Source organism: Schistocerca serialis, chromosome 3, assembly GCF_023864345.2.
Source record: "Schistocerca serialis cubense isolate TAMUIC-IGC-003099 chromosome 3, iqSchSeri2.2, whole genome shotgun sequence".
In the NCBI taxonomy this organism is placed as follows: Eukaryota; Metazoa; Arthropoda; class Insecta; order Orthoptera; family Acrididae; genus Schistocerca; species Schistocerca serialis.
The window spans coordinates 935202303-935225537 of record NC_064640.1 but is presented as its reverse complement, the minus strand read 5'-3'; the positions used below and the strand labels follow the sequence as shown (position 1 = coordinate 935225537).

General features: G+C 37.9%; 1 protein-coding gene across 5 annotated transcripts; it reads left to right on the top strand.

Annotated features, from left to right (window-relative positions):
- The first annotated feature begins 328 nt into the window (after positions 1 to 328).
- On the top strand, positions 329 to 15705 carry LOC126471214 (uroporphyrinogen decarboxylase). 5 transcript variants are annotated; one of them, XM_050099332.1, is made up of 3 exons: positions 707 to 780; positions 874 to 956; positions 14422 to 15705. In XM_050099332.1, the coding sequence occupies exon 3, from the start codon at positions 14443 to 14445 to the stop codon at positions 15499 to 15501; it is 1059 nt and encodes a 352-aa protein (XP_049955289.1). In that variant the 5' UTR covers positions 707 to 780; positions 874 to 956; positions 14422 to 14442; the 3' UTR covers positions 15502 to 15705. The 5 variants fall into 5 exon arrangements, with proteins under 5 accessions (XP_049955290.1, XP_049955294.1, XP_049955292.1 ...); XM_050099333.1 differs by lacking the exons at positions 707 to 780; positions 874 to 956 and adding an exon at positions 329 to 546; XM_050099337.1 differs by lacking the exons at positions 707 to 780; positions 874 to 956 and adding an exon at positions 475 to 499.
- Positions 15706 to 23235: the final 7530 nt, after the last annotated feature.

The window sequence follows — 23235 nt, the reverse complement described above, 5'->3', positions numbered from 1 at the left end:
GTATGATTCCCGAAAGAGACTGAGCAATTCTGTTCTGTAGCTCTTTGTTTTCAGTGCATCCTCAACAACATTGCTGTTTTTGTGATTCTTCGTTGTAGGATTCCACGAATGTATTTCTTGCTGATAAAATTCCAAAAAGTTAAGAACTTGTGAGTTTCCACAGTTCCTACGACACTGTTTTCAAATATCCAACCAGGAAGTACAAGCGACAAACAAACTCGAGTTTCGAAAAATAGCCAAAGCGAACAACGGTGGCGCCAGTGTGACTCGGCTTACCGGTATTGGTTACAACACCCTGTGATATTCGGTCGAAATACCGACAGAGCAACGGAACTGTACCAAAATTGGGGCTAATGTTGGTTCCAATGCTATTTCATCGACCCACACATCAGACCAAAAGTGTTAGCGCCAATGTTGGCCCCAGTATGTGGACACGGCCTAACTGCACTGCGTCCAGCTCTAATTTTTTAGTTTTTTTAAGTATTGTAGTCCTGTGAAGGTCTGTTGATTTTATACTTCGCTGCTCGCTTTTCGCAAGCTTTGCCCGTAAGTCGTATTTCTCAATCGGACTTAGTTTGTCCTTCGTACTAAAACACGTGGCGTTTATCGGAATTCCTTTCGATGTCAAACCATCCCTTCTTCCCCTCCCCCATCATCACAAAGGTCATAACCACTTGGTTGCTGTTCATATTTAATTTATATCTCTGTTGTTCAGTACGTCAGAGTCCATATTAGTGTTTGTTCACATAAAATAAATGTATTGATCATGACGGCTGGGAGGTATTTGAAGCGGAATAATATCGGGCTGTTATCTTTTCCTCTTCTGTTTTTATTGTTTTGTGTGTAGTCATCATGTGAATATTTTCCCACTAGGTCAAATGTGCTTTATTTGATAACAGCTGAAATATCATCTACTACCGAATTTCAAGAATTTGGTGCCTATTGTGAACGAACAGGTATACGAAATACTCGCATACCGCCGAAATTGGCGTATATAGTTTCTTAAGCTTTTTGCTGTGCCTAAACGAGGATTGATGCTCCGCGTAAGAGGTTATGTTTTTGTTGAGGTTATGTTTTTGTTGTTTGTAATAATGTAGCGTCAGTAGTACGAACTTTCTGTATGTTCTAAGACGCGTTTGTATAGTTTCTGCTCAGTTAATAACAGTACTTAGTTATTTTTTCTGATAGTGCAGAACTGTTTCTGTAAAGTTAAGTTTCAAACGGCGTCGAGGATTTAAATGAATAAATTTCTGTTTGATAAATTGTGCTGAAATCCTACAGAATTTTTGCTGTCAACACAGGTATCATTAGATATTATTTAATTGTCCTGTCATGAACTACTACTCAGAGTGACAATTCTGTAAACTCGATGTGTGGACATCGAAGTACAAATATGTATATGGTGTTAGTAGATACTTGCTGATGACAGACGAATTGTGTGGTATTTTGATGTTATTGATTTCTTCTACTTCAAAATACTGGTACGTGTCATGTAAGTAAATTATGTAATTTACGTATGTCATTTCTTATGGGTTTACTCTTGTACTAGGATAATTGTATGGCAGTTGCTTTCACCATACTATTTCAATAGTGCCCATTATAGTTCATTTCTAGTCCATTATTCCAATTCTTCAATTACAGTCTATACTATTTCCAAGATTTTTGACATAATGACATTTTATTAATATCTCGTGGTTGTTACCCTGCTTCTCAGTATCATGCCATTTTAGTATCCAAACTGATTTTGATTTTTCATAATGCAGTAAAGTTGTGATTTTGGGAGAATTAAGGGAAAGCTATCTACAGTTAACTTTCTCTGTATTTAATGACTTTGCTCTATTACCCCAGGTAATTGGATGCCTAGTTTCCTATGAAAGACTGCACAAAATTACACTGTTACCAGTAACTCATTCTGCCTCAAAGACTTGTTCTTATGGGGCAGCCACAACTGAACAAGTCCACTTTGAAAAATAATGAAACTGCAGGACAGGTGCTTAATCCACAGTCTTTTGTTGTGCATACACGACTGGTTTCGGGAAAGTTAACGTTCCATCATCTACATAAAAAATGAAATCACTTAATCAGTTGAGGTCATTCTCATCCCTTTTGGTTCCATGACAACAATGGGGTGAGGATGACCTCAGTTGATTGATTTTATTTTTTACACCAGATGATGGAACATTAACTGTTCAGAAACCGACTTCGTGTGCACAATAAAAGATTGTTGATGAAGCAGCTCTCTTGCTGTTTCTTCATTTTTCATTCTGCATCAGCAAATGCTGGCTTACATTGGCATAGTTGCATGCTATTTCCCCTTGCTTATTCCTATCTGCTTCAGGTTTACACTCTTCTGTTGTTGAGAACACCACACACAATATATTTGTTCAGAACATATATATTTTTTGAATGTGGGTTGTGATAACAAACTGGTCTCTAGTGTAGCCTAACATCTAGGTCAGGTTGAAAGGTAACGTGTGGGTGTGAGTTGATGAAGCCGACAGATGTGAATATGAAAGCTTAATTTTAGCAATATACCGATCTGTAGCATAGCAGAGTGTCTAGGTTTGGTGACGGTGACAGTTTGATTGAGAATATGCATTGTGGTATTGAAGGCTTAATTTAACACTTTAATTCCAATCTGTGAGAATTAAATTTTCCATTGTTGTAGCCATTCAAAGCTTAGTGTCTAAGCAGAAGCACCAGATCGTTCACGTTGTTTATACTTGATAATAGGTCTAAAGTACAGTAATGACACTCAAGAAATGCAAAAAAGGCACCAGAATGCAGCTGTCCCTCTGTATTGGATTCTGTGTTGTAGTGCTGTTTCTTCAGAGATTAAAGCTATATATTTTACCATGACCCAAAGCCCAACCATTTTCGATTGTGAATAATCCTGTAACAAATTGCATGATCTAATGTCACTGAAGTCAATGTCTCAGTCTCCTAGAACTTTCATATTGTTTTAAACTCTGCTGAAGTTTACCATGCATTTCTTGCTGGAATAGTACTCCTAGGTGGATGTACATGAAAAATGGCTTAATCACTGCATGGTAGTTGATTCCCAAACAAAAGTTGATGTCAGTAAGTTTTTTGCAGTAAAATGATCTTTGTACTGCAGTGACCTCACCCCCATGAATTGTGGACCATATCGAGATGGGGTGGCTTGCGTTCCTCAACAATATATATAACAACCACTATGAAGGGGTATCTGTGGAGATACCAGACTAACCCATAGTTTCTGAACAGGGGCAGCAGCCTTTTCAGTATTTTCTGGGACAACAGTCTGGATTATAAACTGATCTGCCTTTGTAATATAAGCAAACACATTTTTCATATTAACAGAATCTTCCGTCGGTTCTTGATAGAACAACATTATAATAATAAATGAGTGAGAGTTCGATGTTTTCGATCGAGAAGTTCGTCAAAGTGTAAGTGATCTTATTCACGACGTATTTTTGCGGCAGAACAAGAAATTATCTATGATTAGGAAGGTGACTGAACCTCTAACTGTAAACAAAATTTTTCGTAACGTGTAATTAACTTATCGAACTTGGTTCTGTCCCCAAAGGAACAAAAAGTGCTTCAAATATTGTAGAACAAAAGCAAACTGATGCTTTTCATTTATTATCAAACACATTTTTATTGTGCTGTTACTGTGATCAGCTGAAAAACAAGGGGAACTACAGCTTTTATTTCTCCTAAGGGCCTGCAGTTCTTCTATATTGTTTAGTGATGATGATACCGTATTGGGTAAAACATTCTGTAGGTAAAATAGCTCCCCACTCAGATTGTGGAGCGGTAACTACCTAGTAGGATGTCATTGGGAAAAAGAAAGCTGGCATTCTATGGGGCAGTGTGTGGAATGTTAGATCCCTTGATTGGGTAGCTAGGTTAGAGAAGTGAAAAAGGGAAATGGATACATTTAAGTTATATTGGGAATTAGTAGAGTAAAATACAGTACTTCTGCTTATCAATACAAAATCAGACAGGGCTAATGCAGGAGTGGGCCTAAAAATAACAAGAAAATATTAATGTGCATATGCTGCTATGAACAGCCATGTTGTTATAACCAAGATAGACATGAAAGCAATATCCACCATAATGGTACAAGTTTGTATGCCAAAAAGAGAGATTGAAAGAATGTGTGACGAGATAAATGATAGTATTCAAATAGTTAAGGGAGATAAAAATTTGTGATGGGTGACTGGAGTTTGACAATAGGAAAAGAAAGAGAAGGAAAAATAGTACGATAACATGGACTGGGAGAAAAGAAATGAGAGGAAGCTGTCTACTAGAATTTTCCCAAGCATAATTTGTCACTAACACTTGATTTTAGAATCGTGAAAGATGGGTGTTAACATTGAAGAGACCTGGGGACGTGGGAAGCTTTCAGATTGATTATGTGAGGGTAAGACAGAGATTTTAAATTTTAATACATTTCCAGAGGCAGATGTGGGCTTTTACCGTAATTTATTGGTTATGAACTGCAGACCAAAGCTGAAGAACCTGTGGAAAGGTAGGAAATTCAGGAGACCTGATTAAATTGAAGTTTCTGAGAAAGCGTTCGGCAACATTAAATGGAAATGATAAAGGCATACAATAAAAGACAAATGGGTAGCTTTGAGAGATGAAATAAGAAAGGCAACAAAAGAATGTGTAGTAGAAATACCTGGATAACTCAGAAGGCATTGTATTTCATTGACAAGAGGAACAGAATATAGAAATAGAGCAAATAAAGTAGATGACAGACAGTGCAGATGATCAAAAATTGAGATTGACAGAAAGTACAAAATGTCTAAGCAGGAATAGGTTAAAGGACAAATATAAGGCTGTATAAGTATGCATAAATTGGGACAAGAAGCAAAATTAGAGAGAACTTTGGGGAAAATTGAAGCAACTGTGTGAATATGAAGAGTTCAGATGGCGAGACAGTACTAAGAAAAGAAGGAAAAGCTGAAAGGTGGAATGAATATGTAGTGGGTCCATATCAGGGGAACAAACTTTAGGATAATGTAGAAAGAGAAGAGGAAGAAAGTGAAGATGAGGTGGGAGATATGGTACTACGAGAAGAATTTGACAGAGCTTAGAAAGACCTAATTGAAACGAGGCCTGCAATGTAGGTGACATTCCCTCAGAATTACCGAGATCCTTGGGAGAGCTTGCCATGACAAAATTATTCCACCTGGTGTGTGAGATATACAAGACAGATGGAACAGACTTCAAGAAGAATGTAATAATTCCAAAGAAGGCAGGTGCAAGTCATGGTTGCAGAATATTTGGACAAATTAGTTACAGATGAATGGAAAAGGTAGTGGAGGCTGATCTTGGGGAAGATAAGTTTGGGTTTTGGAGAAAGGTAGGTGCATGTGAGGTAATACTATCCCTCCAACTTATCTCCAAAGAGGTGTTAAAGAAAGACAAATTTACATTTCTATCATTTGTGGATTTAGAGAAAGTTTTTGACTGTGTGAATAGGTCGGGTCCATTTGTTACCATTAGATCTAACATATTTCCATCATGATGGGTGTTCTGAACTATCTGTTATAGGTGATGTTCAGTGACATTTTACAGGATGTCTTGTCACACCCACCACCAATATTGTCAAGAACAATACATTTGGCCCTGGAAATGTCATGGTGTATGTTGACAATTACAGTGTGTTTTCTTTAATCACAATGTGTTCACTCCTACTCATTATTTGCACTGTTAATGTTTGAATAAATAAATAAACAAACAAACAGTTACTAGTACCCACTGTTGTTGATTCTGTATTTTTCAAATAATAAAAAGTAAAATTGATTGTTATAACAACATAGAGAATCATTATGGTTACAGGTTCTCATATAGAGCACTATTCATTTAATTTATATATCCTCCATCTTTTACCTTTTCTGAAGTTGTTATGAATGTTCATCCTTACTTGGTTATTTATCCTGTCAGTAAATTTAGTTGTCAGTGACAGTAAATGTTGAAGCTACTTAACTCTTGTTAGTTGGCGTCAGGTGGCTATTAACATCTCCTACTAGGCATCAGTCTGCAGTGGGCACTTTTAATACCGTTGCTGGCGTGCTAATTGGCACATGTATTTTGAGATGAGTTCCATTTCAGCCTGCCTTACAACGATGGCTGTACATGAGTGGTAGAGTATTGTTGTTAAATGCAGTAGTGAATGATCGCAAAGTGTGAAGGTTTGGTGCGTCAGTAGAAATGATATATAATCGGAAATACAGAAGCGTCTGATTCCACCCGTCTGCTTTGACCCACGACATCACAAATATGGCGGAAATGACCATACATTACAACTTCAATATGGCACCTATAGCGTCATTACGTAAACATGAAAATACATTGAAAAACCAACAAACACATGTTCCACAAAAAACCTAATGAAACTAACGGGAAAAGTGTGGGGATTGGTTTTTTTTAGGTGGGGACAAAATAAACAAATTTAGACACACACCACCATACCAAACTACACAAAATGATGAAAAAACCGACAACACAAAACTCCCCAAATTCCACTAAACACAAATCGGATACTTCCCTTGACCTATGTAGCTCAACAGCAACTCTCAATACCAGAACACCCACAGCCACAACCACACATTTAAATCGAACACTTATTCTAAGAATTACATGTAATATCTCACAAAACATACTTCTAAACTCTAATGACTCACTTTTCACATTTCACTCTTGGAGATACTGTGGACACGAAATTATACTAATTCATGATTAAATTACAGATTAACAAAGAACCACATGGACTCTTTCATGCAGCTGCTGTCATTGTTGTGAATGTAAATTCTTGTGAACTGTTGAGTGATTGTTTATGAAACTGTAGTGGTGATTAAAGTCAGTGTTGGAAGTGCTGAGCCAAGTGTGTGTCCAACCTGCCTTTTTCGATAAGAAGTGGACTGGCAAGAAAATATCTGACAAGCTTCTAAACTGATACGATAATAGTGAATGTACTAATTTATGTCTGAGATTAAACAAATCTACAGGAGTGGAACCATAAATGTTCATCTCCATTGGGTGTCTATAACTAGAATGATACTGACTGCTGTACACTGAGAGCTAATGCCTCATCTTGTTTCAGTTTAGGCTTTGACCCTAGTGCTTTCCATTTATTTGAGCTACTTAAAGAGCATCTGGCAGGGAAAACCTAGAGACATGTGGGGCACAAGACACTAATGTTTTGCTGTAGGGCCTAGTTACGACAGCAGCCAATAGCTTTCTACACAAAACAGAGCATGGAACAACCAAAATTACCACAGCAACATATGATAGTACCAGTCTTCCTGAATTTCTGGGAAAAAATCTTGATCAACCAATAAAGACCACTATACTATAAAACATACTTTTTCTTCTACTTTAGTATAGTTTGCAGGGTAAAGCTGCAAAAAACTGGAAGCAAATAAACATTTATGTTTCAGTGTTCTTTTGATTTTCAAGTGATATTTCTAGATGAGAGTTGGTTGTATGAAAGCAGGGCTTTGCAAATTAATGCCTCACCTGTAAAAAAATTATCAAACTTTGTTTCCACATATTTCAGAAAATGTTCAGCATAGTGTAAAAAAGATTGTTATCTAGGTGTGACCTGTGCATACAACTAAGATAAATCTCTTTCACTAGTTGATTTCAATGTAATTACCCCAAATGTATCCTGTCTTTGTGGACATGGCCGGGACTGGGTATTGCAATTATGGGTAGCTGAATTTGTCACTTCAGCAGTGGTTTTTATATTTTATCCTGAGAGTTGCCATTAAAAATTCCAACATTGTTTTTTATTACTAAGACAATTGTTTTGAACTGTGCTATTTTTAAATTCTGTAATTGTGGTATTTCAGACTTTTTTTACTTGGGAAAAATATCTAGTGGTGTTGATTTGTGACTAGTGATTTATTTGACTGTTACTGTTCGTGTTTGCAACAACAATCTGCTCAAAACCTGACCAAATATAAGCAGTGTTAGTTGTCATTTAACATCAGTGGCACTCCGCTGCAGAGTGAAAATCTCATTCTGGAAACATCCCCAAGACTGTGCTTAAGCCATGTCTCCGCAATATCCTTTCTTCCAGGAGTGCTAGTTCTGCAAGGTTCACAGGAGAGCTTCTGTGAAGTTTGAAAGGTAGGAGAAGAGATACTGGCGGAATTGAAGCTGTGAGGACAGGTCAGTCGTGCTTGGGTAGCTCAGATGGTAGAGCACTTGCTCACGAAAGGCAAAGGTCCCGTGTTCGAGTCTCAGTCCGACACACAGTTTTAATCTGCCAGGAAGTTTCAGTTATTAAGGTACTACAAACTGAAACTACCAATGAGAAAGAAAGCTGTGCCTCGAACCATCTTAATTTCATATGGAGCTGTGAGTGTCTGTAATCAAGTATAAGCATAAGGAAACAAAAATAATGAAATAAAAATTAAAAAATGTTGGTAGAATGCTTTCCTTCTGACGTGGAAATAATTTTGTAACTTCTTTTGAAATCTGAATTCTAATTGCAGAACAAATTTTTAACCCCTGCATGAGGCTAACAACCCTTCTGTGAGTACTTGCATGGTTAAAATGGATGCCCAAGCCATTGCAGTACTTCTTTCTTTCCTGTGCTGCATTCAGTGTTACTTTCTGGCTATATTTTTTCTCTGACTTATTCTGTAGAACAGGTTCCCTACTGACAAACGAGTTTTCTCGTCGGACATTGATTCTAGTTTCTCCCTCTTTCTTCCCTTATTTTACAGATCATATTTCATTTAACTTATTTTCAGTACCCTCATCTGGGTTTGACACCCCCCCCCCCCCCTCTCTCTCTCTCTCTCTCTCTCTCTCTCTCTCTCTCTCTCTCTATATATATATATATATATATATATATATATATATCTGTGTGTGTGTGTGTGTGTGTGTGTGTGTGTGTGTGTGTGTGCGCGCGCTGTCAGACTCTTAACCATTGTTTATTAACAGTGTTCTACCCCCATTGGTGACAGACAGTTATATTGGGGTGTGACCTGTCTCATCGTCCCCTTACCCTCTAACCAGAATACCCTCAATAAGATGATCCAGTGGAACTGCAATGAATATTACTGTTACCTGCCAGAACTTCAATATTTCCTCTTGTTCTGTAATCTGTGTTGCTTTTTATCGGTGATCATTCTCCAGCTCCTTGAGGTTACTGTGTGTTCTTTCGGAACCATACTTAACCCAAAAGATCTTCAGGGTCATCCGTGAGTTGATTGCTCCCTGTACTGTCTTGGAAGCTAGAGCAGTGTGAGTGCAAAACAAGAATCACCATTTGTATTATCCCCAGGGGGCTCACAGCTCTTTCGTGGGTATGCATGCGGTGTGCATGAGTCATAAAGCCCTACTGCAGCCTTTCTTCTTTTCTGGACTGCTTTACCTTCCCCTAACTTCTCCTACCTTGTCCATATTAGTTCCCTTTTCCACTACCTTTCCCTCTCTTGGTGTTCTTATTTATGTCAGCCAGCTATCCTCCTTACTTAGTTTCATTTTGTGGTTTTGGTTTGTTTGATTTTCCTCCTCTCTTTTGCCTCTTCTTTTGTGGTCCCTCTTAGGGGTTTGACCTCCATCTCTAAATCTGAAATCTGTAGTGTGAGCCAGATGGTGAAGAACTCCCTCCCTAGTGTCTTTGATGTGGGTTCCTCTCCTCCTCCTCCCCCCCCCCCCCTCCCTCCCACATCCCACTCCCATTCCCTCTCTCTCTCTCTCTCTCTCTCTCTCTCTCTCTCTCTCCCCCCCCCCCTTTGTCCCCCTCCCCCCTCCCACTCCCCCCTCTCTCTCTCCCTTGTCCCCCTTCCCCTCCCCCCCCCTCTCTCTCTCTCTCTCTCTCTCTCTCTCTCTCTCTCTCTCTCTCTCTCTCTCTCTCTTTCTTCCCCCTTCCCCTCCCTCCCCGCCACAGCCCTTTCGCCTCCATGGAAGGTCACCAGCTTGATAGCAGGTCCGTGTGGTGTTGTTGTTATGTACCCATTTGGCTGAGCCCTCTCTCACCACAGGGATCACATTGTTGGCACCTGCGTTGTGAATGCCTCATGAAAGCCTAGGAGTGGTTGCCTATCTTTTTGGGACATTGGAACTCCCGGAAACAACAGTCATACCAGGCAGCCGTTGCTGTGGCTGTGTGGCGCCCACGAGGTGAGCCCCTTTTCGGAGTGGATGTTTCGGCACGTGAAATGTGTTAAACTATCTGGCTGCTCTACCGTGGCCACATCTCTTTCTAGGAATAGTTCCGTCTCAGTTTCTGTTTCTGCCTTCCTGGCTTTTGCCCCTTGGCTGCATGGGGTGAAGCCCTTTCCACAGTTTTTGGTCTGTACCAGGACTGACTTTTGCTGTCACCAGACCCCCTTTTTTGTGGAACACATTGAGGACAAGTTCAGTGAAGCTGAGTCCTTAAGCAAGATGAGATCTGGCTCCCTCCTTATAAAGACAACTTCTGCCAGCAAGTCATCCTCCCTCCTTGCCTGTGACTATTTAGGAGGAAACCCAGAGGATATCACTCCTCACAAGTCTCTCAGCATGACATAGTGCTAATCTGGAACGACGTGACATTCATTTCATCCAGTGTGTCCAGAGAGGCCCTAACGAAAATTGTTTAGTCAGAGACACTTTCATCTTTGCCTTTGAGGGGGATGCCCTCACTCTTTCCTTTCATTTTTTATTCTATTTCTCACATGTCCTGACATTTACACCCAGTTCCCCATCTCTCTCTCTCTCTCTCTCTCTCTTTCTTTCTTTCTTTCTTTCTTTCTTTCTTTCTTCTCTGTCATACTTTGCAAGATCCTTGTACCAGTTGCCACATACAGCTTAAAAACACACTCATGACAATAGTGACCAGTGAACTAAAGTTAGGGAAATAAGGTTCTGATTAACAATGGCCAAGAAAATGAAAAGGGGCATTTTAAAGTCTGACTGGAACATCACACAAGAGAGAGATCAGTGATAAATCCAGATTAAGATTATTTGTCAATATTAAAAGAATGGGACTGAGCAGCCAACTGTCAGTTTGAGAAATCAGGCAGTTGTAGCAAAGAGAATTGAAATGGCAGAAAGTCAAAGGTGAAAATGTGTTTTTTAACAAACAAATGTGGAGAGCACTCATTCACTGCATTGTTTGGTTTAGTCAGTTAATTGAGAGAATATGGATACAGAGGCATGAGGTTTGGGCCCTGGTCAGTCTTAAGATTTTTCACTTCTTTCACCACTGGCAATGGTTGTTACAAAAAATGCAAAGGTGCACTGTGATTTGGAATTCAAATTAAACTGTGTGTCTCCCCTGTAACTGGCTGAGTCAGTCATTTCATCAGTGGTTGATCAATGGCAAAGGCGTGCCACCACAAACAGGACTATGCATAGTAAAGTACTGTGGTGTTTAAACCACTCTTCAGATTGATGACAGCTTTGCTTTACTTATGGTAATCAGAAAGGATGGTGCTAAAAAGAAGGAAAATTGATCTCATACCCAAGTTTATTGAGCAGTGTGAAGTTATAACAATGTATGGCTATTTTTGTGTTGTATCTTACACTTCAAAAACTTTGAAATTCTTGGTTTTTTTGCTAGGGAATGTGCAGGGATAGAGGAGTGGGGGAGTACAGATTGATGGAGAGCACAGTATTGGGAGTAATGTAAGCTTCATGTTTTGGTGGATTCTGTATTGCAGTATATTCCCAGATAATCAAAGGCATGGGACACATTAAGTCAGAAATGGAACACATACAGCCAACCTTATGATGTTATCTATTATATGGCTACCAGTTTCGGCACTTCAGTACACCATCTTCAGGCCTTAACTGATGCTGAGGGGGTTAATTTCAATAGTATACCTGATTGGAGTTAACCCCCTCAGCGTCAGTTAAGGCCTGAAGATGGTGTACTGAAACGCCGAAACTGGTAGCCATATAATAGATAACATCACAAGGATGGCTGTGGGTGTTGCATTTTATTACATAAATGAATGGCTGAAGTCCCTCAAACCTCCAATCAGAAGGATGGTCATACAAAAACATTGTCACTGTTGTGCAAGAACAATTTCTGCAGTTTTTCTGTAATACTTTGTCGTAATTTGAGAAAGTATTGGGATAAACACTTCAACTGATGATAGGCACTGCATTGAGTGAGGGAGGGATAGTGATAAGTCTTTGGATTTGCATTATTAATCATCCACTCTATTTTCCTTTCATTATTTCTTATTCTCCAGTTAGCTTTTTCATGTTTTAAGCCTTTGCATATGGCAGATATTTTAGTGGTAGTTGAGGTTTACCCTGTTGTTAGTATGGTTCTTGAAGAATATATTCAGCAAGCATGTTTTTAAAATGCCTCAAGCAGACTTTGAATCAGTTAATGGCTGACTTAATTCTACGGAAGTTGATTAATTGGAATGAAGAGCTTTTGCTTCAAAAGGGTAACAAGAATTTCAGCACCCTGTCGACTTTTGTCATTGTAACAGAATGTCATATTCTGAAGTCAGCTGAAATACGGGCACTAATATGTGTGTGATCCACATTCATACAGAATTCTACAATCCAATGAGTGGGACCAATTCAAATGTGTTACCCAATCATGTACTCCTCATGCGTAAATATTGAGCTTTCTTCCCATAACTATAGATTTGCAAGTGGTACTTAACACTGCGTGTGGAATATCTAATTAGCCTATGATATTTGCAATAAATAGTAATAAATAGGTAACACTAAGAGGGTGCTGGAAACAAGCTTGGGCATTTAATGGTGTTTCATGATGTTTTCCTAAAATTAGGGGCAACAGTGATTTGTATTTGGAGTCAAATAACAGCTCCACACACAACAACTGATTCATAACCATTGAAAAATGGCCTTGGTGGCCAAAATCGGTTGTGTTGATTAGAAATTAAAGAGCAGCTGGTGCTGTTATTTGATTCCATTTAATTAAAAATTACATTCATTGCTGCACATTAAGGTTGTCTTTAGCACAAACATGGGTGCACAATGCTGCAACAAAAAATGTTTATCACTTCCTAAGTGATATAAAATGTCCATGAATGTAAAATGACTTGTTCTGCATCATTAAGATTTATTGTACAAAACTATCTGTGAAACACTAAAGTAAGTAACTGCAGTAGCAGAACTTAAACCATCATGTTCTTCATGCTGGACAATAAATTAATGATTATTATGTTGTATATAAAATAACACATTCCAAATAACATATTAATTAGTAAATGCAATTACATATAACACTATTGGAGTTAGTAGAGGCTTCTAGTAGAGTTTTTCTTCATTGCATACAAGTAATCTCATTAAGTAAAGGATGAATGTTTTACAAAGAAATCAATCTGGTATATAAATGTGTGTAATAGACAAAAATACATAAACACATACATACAGGCTTAAGAAAAATAAGAATAATTTTTCGAAGTTGTTACTTGAGTACTATATTCTGTAGTAACAAAATTAAGTTCTTAATGATGAGACTAAAAAGTATGAGATTAATCACAAAAATCCAATAAAAATAGTTTTGGAGTTGGTTTGGTTAAAATATGTGGAATAAACAGTATTTTGGAATGCAGCCAAGTGACAACACTATCTCACTCTGATTTATTTCTTACCAAGTCTAGGATTTGTTTTTTATCCAGTCTTCACTGTGTTTAAGTTAATATTCCATTTCTAATTTTCCTGTTGCTGTTGAGATGTTACTTTTACCACAAACAAATAATTTTTAATTTATAAAGAGAATCTGTGTACAAAATTTGTCAAGTTGTTGCATGGTCAAGTCCACATTAACTTGTAGGTCACTTTGGTAAGACAGTTTGCAACTAAGAAGAATCAAAGGTTGTGTTAAATCCTGTAGGATACTAAAACACAGTTACATGCAAACCATGCTGATGACAGTTGCGCTTCAATGATTTGGATTAAAAATTGCAGTTTCATATTGTAAAGAATAAATCTATCAGTAGAACAGGAATGTCGAGGGAATACGCAGAGAAGTGTAAATTTAGGTATTGAGATACTTGGGCAGTTATGACTCTCCAGTCATGAGATCTTATTTTCTACTTATTATCCTGTAACATAATAATAATAATAATAATAATTTTTATTCAGTATGCAGTGAAGAGTAAGCAGTAATGTTTTTTTATCAATATTTCCTATCAAAGATAGTCTTGATCACAATTTATTTATCATGCTGACCGGTTTTGACCACAGCTGTGATAATCTTCAGACCATTGAGTAAGAACCTCCTCCTGCTGGAGAATCACTACTTGATTCTCCAGCAGGAGGAGGTTCTTACTCATTGGTCTGAAGATGATCACAGTAGTGGTCAAAACCGGTCACCATGATAAATAAATTGTGATCAAGACTGTTTTTGATAGTAAATATTTGTAATACATTGATCACTGTCACTCCCATAATGTATTCAAAAGTAATATTTATTATCATCTTTTTCAGGTGTGACTTTCCAATATCAAAATGAGCTTTCCAGCTTTAAAGAATGACAGGCTTTTAAGAGCAGCTCGTGGTGAGGAAGTGGACAAGATACCGGTATGGATAATGAGACAGGCAGGCAGATATCTCCCAGAATTTCGTGATCTTCGCCAAAAGTATGACTTTTTCACGATGTGTCAAACCCCAGCTCTAGCAGCAGAAGTGTCTATTCAACCTATACAGAGATTTGATCTTGATGCATGCATAATATTTTCTGATATCTTGGTAATTCCTCAAGCTTTAGGAGTGCATGTTGAAATGAAACCTAGTGTGGGCCCCGTTTTGGAACCTCTGATTGAACCCGAAGACATTACCAGACTTGAAGTGCCAGTTAATGTAAATGAGAAACTTGGCTACGTTGCAGAAGCAATCACACTGACGCGTCACAAGTTAGAAGGAAAAGTTCCTCTTATCGGATTTTCTGGGGCCCCTTGGACTTTGATGGCATACATGATTGAAGGTGGTGGATCAAAGACACTTTCAAAGGCAAAAGCATGGTTATATAAATATCCAGATGCCAGCAAGAAATTATTAACTATCTTAACTGATGCTGTTGTTGATTATATGATAATGCAGGCTGCTGCTGGAGCTCAGTTGTTGCAACTCTTTGAATCAAATGCTGAATACCTAGGTCCTGATCTGTTCTGTAAATTTGCTCTTCCTTATATTCGTGATATCTGTAAAAGAGTAAAAACTGGCTGTGCTAGTGTTGGTGTAGGCAACATTCCAATGACAATATTTGCTAAAGGTGCACATTATGCTTTGGAGGAGCTTTCTGGAAGTGGTTATGATGTGGTAGGTATCGATTGGACTGTAGATCCCACAGAGGCAAGAAACAAAACAGGGGGAACTGTAACACTCCAAGGGAATTTGGATCCGTGTGCTCTATATTCCCCTCCAGAACAGCTGAAAAGACTGGCCTCAGAAATGGTACAAAAGTTTGGGAAGACTAAATATATAGCAAATCTTGGGCATGGAATATATCCTGATGTTGATCCAGCACATGTAAAGATTTTAATAGATGCAATACATGATGTGAAGTAAGAACTGTCATGGACTTAATATAATTGAACTTTAAGGTGAAACAGTATCATACAGTTTTGTATTTTGAATGTTCATTTATTAAAATAAATTTACCAGAAACGTTTATCTGAGGTCAAAATTAATCAAAAAAATGGTTTAACCCTTGAGTAGGTGCGGCTGTGTATAAAGTGCGCCCACCACAAATAAAATTGTTTTGCACCATTGTATTGTTGTTTCACAATTTTGAGCCCATACCTTTTCCTTCATTATCTCTTCAACCAACACAGTGGTGAATTGTGTTGTCATACATCCAAGTGATGATCAGTAATACAGGGTTATTACAAATGATTGAAGCGATTTCACAGCTCTACAATAACTTTATTATTTGAGATATTTTCACAATGCTTTGCACACACATACAAAAACACAAAAAGTTTTTTTAGGTATTCACAAATGTTCGATATGTGCCCCTTTAGTAATTGGGCAGATAATCAAGTTCGTTCCACACTCGGTGCAGCACGTCCCCATCAATGAGTTCGAAAGCATCGTTGATGCGAGCTCGCAGTTCTAGCACGTTTCTTGGTAGAGGAGGTTTAAACACTTAATCTTTCACATAACCCCACAGAAAGAAATCGCATGGGGTTAAGTCGTGAGCACGTGGAGGCGATGACATGAATTGCTGATCATGATCTCCACCACGACCGATCCATCGGTTTTCCAATCTCCTGTTTAAGAAATGCCGAACATCATGATGGAAGTGCGGTGGAGCTCCATCCTATGGTACGTTTAGCTCCCTGCTTGCTTTATTCGTTGACTTCCGCGGGCTACGCATGAAACTTTCCGCATGCATTCAACCGTTTCTTCGCTCACTGCAGGCCGACCCGTTGATTTCCCCTTACAGAGGCATCCAGAAGCTTTAAACTGCGCATACCATTGCCGAATGGAGTTAGCAGTTGGTGGATCTTTGTTGAACTTCGTCCTGAAGTGTCGTTGCACTGTTATGACTGACTGATGTGAGTGCATTTCAAGCATGGCATACGCTTTCTCAGCTCCTGTCGCCATTTTGTCTCACTGCGCTCTCGAGCACTCTGGCGGCAGAAACCTGAAGTGCGGCTTCAGCCGAACAAAACTTTGAGTTTTTCTACGTATCTGTAGTGTGTCGTGACCATATGTCAATGAATGGAGCTACAGTGGATTTATGAAATCGCTTCAATCATTTGTAATAGCCCTGTACAAAATAAACAGCAAACTACTGAGGAAAAAATTTACTATCTATGCAAGAAAATGACCCATATTACGAGCTAGCAGCACAATCCCAGAATGAAGCAGTTCTGTATGAGATAATTAGTAATCAGATAAACAGTTGGCTGGGATCGATGCAACTATTCTGTTTCATGCTCTGAATGGGTCATTACTGAGGGGTAAATACCTATCCATCGCAACAGAGTGCTATAATGGGAGTTTATTTCATTATTGTTTAATGACACAGTGCTTTTGCTTATATTAGATAAGTTTATTTTATAATTGTTTAGTTAAACTAATATTAAACTGTGATTTTGTTCATACATCTTTGTCTTGCTAACATAAAGGCAGCTATTCCTTACATGTGTACAAAGTACGCCACGCACCTATTCATGTTATGAAAAATGTTGAACCCACTTGAGGGTTAAAAAAGTCATATTGCAAATTAGAAGTTCAGGTAAGATAAATAGGTCTTGAATTTCATGAGAAAAGTGGAATGAAAATGATACAAAGACATACATAAATCGACATACCAAACAACTTTGTTTTTGAGCATGAAGCTTATCCATGAAGACAAGTAAATTTTATAAAGGAGGTGGTCAGTTGCCATGTTAAAGTATTGCTTTTTCCAAGTAAGTATTATTACAATTTGTTCTTCATATTTTGCATGTTTATTGAGTCAGTTTGTTCAGTTGTAAACTGCACAAGAAATTTTTGATTTGCATATGGTTGTCATAAATCAAATTGTTCATGATTTCATATTACTTGTATACCAGATGCAGGATGAAAGATGAAGGATGTATATTTTGTGTCTGCTTAGGGCAGAATCAATTGAGGAGCTGCTTGATCATTAGGTAACTGCTCCAGTCATGAATACTGACGACGACTGAGAGAGTGACCACACATCTCTCCATATCCACAACGAATGACGCCTATCGGCTGAGGATGACATGGCAGTAGATCAGTACCATTGGGTCTTTCGAGACCTGTTTGGATGGAGTTTAGGGGAACCTGTTTCAACTCTGTTCTGTGTGGCACTGGTGTCCCTCAGGGCTAGCACAGGCTGTTGGTTACCCACGAGATGGACCGCATTCTTCTCTTGTTCCACCATTTGTACACATTCTTTCTGTCTGATATGAGTCATTTAAGTAACTAACATGACACTTCAAGGGAAGGCTCTAATGATTATTAACATGTGCTATAAAGGTAATGCATTCGAACAATGGAAACTCCAGGTTAGAATTACCAACAATATTAGGATAAGAACAGATCGTGTGTGAGGTTTCCGTTGAGTTGCAGACAGGCTCAATGAAAAGACTGTCACACATAATAGCTTTCAGCCAAAGCCTTCTTCATCAAAGGAAAACACACACACACACACACACACACACACACACACACACACAAGCATACCTCATGAGCACACAACTGCTACCACCAGCAGCTCCAGCGGGAATCAAGTTGATGTATTCATGGACAAACTATGCCTATTAGAAGGTATCTTGGTATAGGAAATGTAACTTTTCTCTATTGTTTCAATTACCTACTGACATGTTTCATTGCAGTTTCAAGAGAGTTTTCAGACAATGACTCAGGACTCACACAGTCTATAAAATGAACTGAAATTGTTCAACAGTCCATTTCCAGTTGCACCTTTGGGGATGCATTTAGAAGTTTTTGAAGAAGTGCATCTCTGGGTCATCAGCTGTACAAATACACCCTTATTCTCTACCAGGTAAAGTTAAATAACCATCTCCACTGGAGGACTACAAAATATAGACACTGGAAAAAAAATAAAACATACGTAGCATACACAGACAAAAGCAGCACATGTTGAAAAACAGTACTTACAAAGTTGTACAGTGATGAGTCATAAATGCATTATCTTCAAATCAACTCTAATCATATATTCGTACAATTCCTCCATAAACTCAGATGAACTAAAATTATTTTTTCTGATATAAATACAATACCGTATAAAACGCAATTCTTAGCTGTTACAACTCATTATTTCAAACTCAAAGAGATATATATTACAAGCTGAGTACTAAAGACACTATTTTCAAAGATTACAGAAAACAATAATAATCTACCGTTTAGAGTATAGGTCATATGTTCTAGTCAAGGTTGCCAGCAAAAAAGTGATTGATTTATAAGATTGCACTCTGCAGAAGTTCTGGAATTACAGCAGCATAAATTATTATGATGGTGTCATGATGTAAATGTAAAATTGTTTCCCAAGCTGCAAAGAAATGCCGCTGAAATCAGATCTATGGATCAGCTTTTTTATGATATAAAGGATAAAACCTGCAAATAGACCTAGTTTCACGATTAGACAGTGATGAGGATTCTGGGATTTGCTACAATAGGGGATCTGAGACAAAATATTTTGTCACTTGTTTGTAAAAAGTTCCACAAGCCACATGAAGTGCTAGGTTCTTTAAGTTTAATTTTTCTGTTAAACGTGTACTGTTGTAATCATATTTGTAGGCTTACCATACGTCTGGGATTAATCCAGACAGCTGTGGCTTTTTAGTGCATCTGGGGCTTGATAATTTCATGACCTGTGAGGGATTTTTTCATCTACTTTTAGACGTACATGTTTGAAATAGCATTTTTAAACATTCTCTTACGGCTGTGCCTCTCTCATCCAACCATTGAGCAAACACTGACATGATGTGGAGGTGTGGCAACCAGTTTCACCACAACTTTTCACTTGCTATTAGTCATTTGGTAATACATCAACGACAATGTGTTTTGTGTTGTTTTCGTCTGTGCAGTAAGTCATCTGCATGGTTTTTATCGTGTTATCTCTATTCATGTTTTGTCTTGTTGTTTAGCAGTGGGCAAAAGAAACTGTGTCTTTAATGTTAATCTGCAACAGGAATACAAATTTTTGAAATTGTGTGATGACAATAACAATATATGTGTTTATTGCGCAATATGTACTGTAGAATTTTCTGCTACATGTAAAGAAAAGGGTGATATTAAAGACCATATGAAAACAGCTAAATATAGGAGTGCTATTTCTTTGGCATACATATGAGTTTTTTTTTAAAGTCAAAAATGGGAATTGTGATACAGAATGTGCTGGTAAAGAGGCTACATTTTTGTACTACATTGCTTGACATGAACTCAGTTTCAAAACATCAGACTGCACATTTAAACTGTTTAAAAAGTTATACAACCCAAAATTTCCATCTGCTAGAACCCAAACCAAGGCAATTATTGTTATGTCTAGTGAAAAATACAACTAAATAAATCAAGTTTAATGTTTCAGTAAACTGTTAAGACTGTTAACTGATTTCAAAATATGTCCTGGGTTGGGGGAAAAAAAGGTAAGACTACGTATTTGGTAAGTTGTGGTAAACTCACTAGATGGTATAATTGTGTGTGAAGTGTTGACTGCACACAGTCTGTTTGCTCACCCTTGCTCTTGGGCAGATGGGCATGTGGAAGTGGGCAGTCAAGCTGGAACAGCCTGATTTTACTACTAAGCAAGGTGGTGCAATGGTTAGCACATTGAACTCACATTCAGGAGGACGACGGTTCAAACCTGCATCTGGCCATCCTTGGTTTTGGTTTTCCGTGGTTTCCCTAAATCGCTTCAAGTAAATGCTGGGATGGTTCCTGTGAAAGGGCATGGCCGACTTCCTTCCCCATCCTTCCCTAATCCGATGGTATTGATGACCTCACTGTTTGGTCCACTCCCACCACTCAACCAACCATCTAACCTGACTTTACAGGATGTTCGATTAGTGTTTCTCAAAAAATAAATATATTTTTAACATGAAATAGTCTTAGTATGAGAGGAATCTCATTTGAAATACTTTTCTTATGCTGCACATGTCGATGCTCTTGCACACTGGGGAACAACAGCTATTAAAAGAAATGGTGTAACTCCCTACTTTCAGATGAGACACACTGTAAGCAAGCTCTGGAAGAGAAGACCATTCAGTTCTTACGAAGCAGTGTTGCACAAAAATGATAATATTCTGGATTTGTGATAATAAGTGTTTGGTCTCAAATCCAAGTATGAAAACTTGTGAACTGGTCTTTTCTTGTCAGCCATGGTAATGTCAGATAATTACCAGGCTATTTTATTTAGCGAGACTGAAGCCTTTTCTCATCGTCAGCATAAGAAATAAACTAGTGCTCCATCTTATGTGGCCACAGTATCTCTGTGACAGTAAACCACAAAAATGAATAAATTTGTATAATTATACACACAAGACCCACATTTAATTTGTTGAAGATAATTCAAGGAATATGAAATGGCTCACTGTAGACTGAATGACAGTCCAGAGATTCTGTGGGTGTGAACACACTGAAGTAATAATGTTTCAAGCATTGGGGCACATGTCATAATTGTTTGATTAATGGCAAGCTTTTGAAATTTAAGGTACTGCACTCCAAATAATTTTCTATTAAAATAGCCAATGACCTATGCGAAGTGAACATGAAATACATACTGCAACTGTCTTTTAAGAAAGATATTGAGAATCAACTAAAGCTGTTATTAATTTTAATGGCCATTATCACTGTAAAACATAACAACTGGATGGTAACTAGTTTTGGTTAACTAGCAACCATCCTGAGTTCTTTGGAAACAAACATAAAAATGGCATTCCAGTTAATGTGAAAACCTCACAATATTTAAAAACATAAATTTGTTTGTAAAAGTATTGAAACATACAAAATAGTAAAAACACCCTACTATGCTTACACTGTTATTGGTACAATTAGTTAACCACAGCAACATCATTACTAAGCATAACTTGTCAGTATCCAAAGGCTGGTTGAAGTGTGATTATTACTGTACAAAACCAGTGTAAGAGTAACTGTTGCATGTGCATTCCTGCAATCACCATGGTTTGCCTGTCATGACTGACAGGTGGTGCACAAGGACACACAGTTATGATTTTTAGAAACAAACAGAAGAAAACAAAACCTTCATGACACATACAAAGTCACTGAGACAAGTGCCAAAATGTAATCCTAACATAAATATGAAATTCACAAAAACTGTGTCAAGATTACACAAGACCAGACACTATCAGACGGTAGCTATTTAAAACAAAGAGTAAACCAAGAAATGTAATTCCTATATATTTTGAAGGAATGAAAACTGACAAGGAGAACACTTCAGTCTAATATTAAAATTATTGTTGCTCACTGGTGGTATTCCACTGTGGCTGAGATGCCAACTTCTTGCAGGTATTTTTTACTATTTTTAACATGTTGCCAGCCACGAGGCCACCAACAGCCACAGCAGAGCCTCATGCCATACACTGTGTGCCTTGCCTGGCCTGGTGGTGAAACATCCTTCATTATGCATGCAGCAGTCAATGTGTTAATACCCTGTAAAAACTTTTTTTATGTTGTTAGGTTTTCACAGTAACTGAAAGGCATCTTTCCCATTTGTTTCCGTAGATTTGAGGATGGTTGCCAGTGAACTAAAACCAGTTAGCATCTTGTTATTATTACATTTTAGTGCAATAAAGACCATGAAAATTTATAAAAATGTGTGTAGATCACTGTCCCTCCCTCACCTGATGAGGTCAGTCTTACAAGTAACAAAAACTTCGGTCTTACTTATACACTTAACTAATTGTTGTGCTCAAGATTTTGTGGCATCTAATACAGACGACAAATTTAAAATAGAGCCTTAAATAAAATTTCAGTCATGGAATATCAAAGTAAGGACTATTTCTGTGACCTAAAGCCTTATACACCGTTATATATGTAATGCCATGTTGTTGCATCATATCTCACTGCTCACTGAAAGTCGAGGGAATCTTTCTAATTTGATAGTTGCAAATAAGATAACATTTTTTTTTCTCATCGTTATTGGAAATGTGCTCTCTGTGTTAGGTTCTGCAAGATAATGGGAAACGCTCAAAACTAGTCCAGCATGATAAGTCATAAATAATCTGCAGCCTTGGTATGTTTCAAGTTGACTTTCTTAAACTGTATAAGGGGTTCTGAGCACCACAGACAGAAGACTTTCAGCTGTATTACAGTTGCAACTTTTTTTGGTAGGAGCTGTTTTTGTTCCCTCCCCCCCCCCCCCTCCATCTCTAAATGGAAAAAAAAAACTTTAATGTACGTGCCATTGCAAGTGAATATGACATTGCTGAATGGTAAAATAACAAGGGATGGATCCAAACAGATGAAAGTGCTGCCATTTAGAACAAATATGTATTAAATGCTTTAGTGGGACACTGAGTGGAAAGCAAGTGAAACATATTGCAAATATAGATAATCATTAAGACGTTTTTAGGAAAACACACAATACTACTGGGGTGCAAAAACTTAACAATGCACATTTTGTGTCATGCTCTGATGAAACAGAATATGATTATGGCTAGTGCTTGTAGATCAGGCATCTCACTCATGACTCTCAATATCCAGCCTGTAGTATGTAACTTCCAACATACTAATTGGATATTACATTTTTTCATCAAGTGTGAGAGAGATTAAAAGATGGCTTACATTTGTTTAAAAAAAATA

What these genes read in the sequence shown, in the direction of transcription:
- LOC126471214 (XM_050099333.1), top strand. Translation starts at nt 14,443, where the DNA reads ATGAGCTTTCCAGCTTTAAAGAATGACAGGCTTTTAAGAGCAGCTCGT.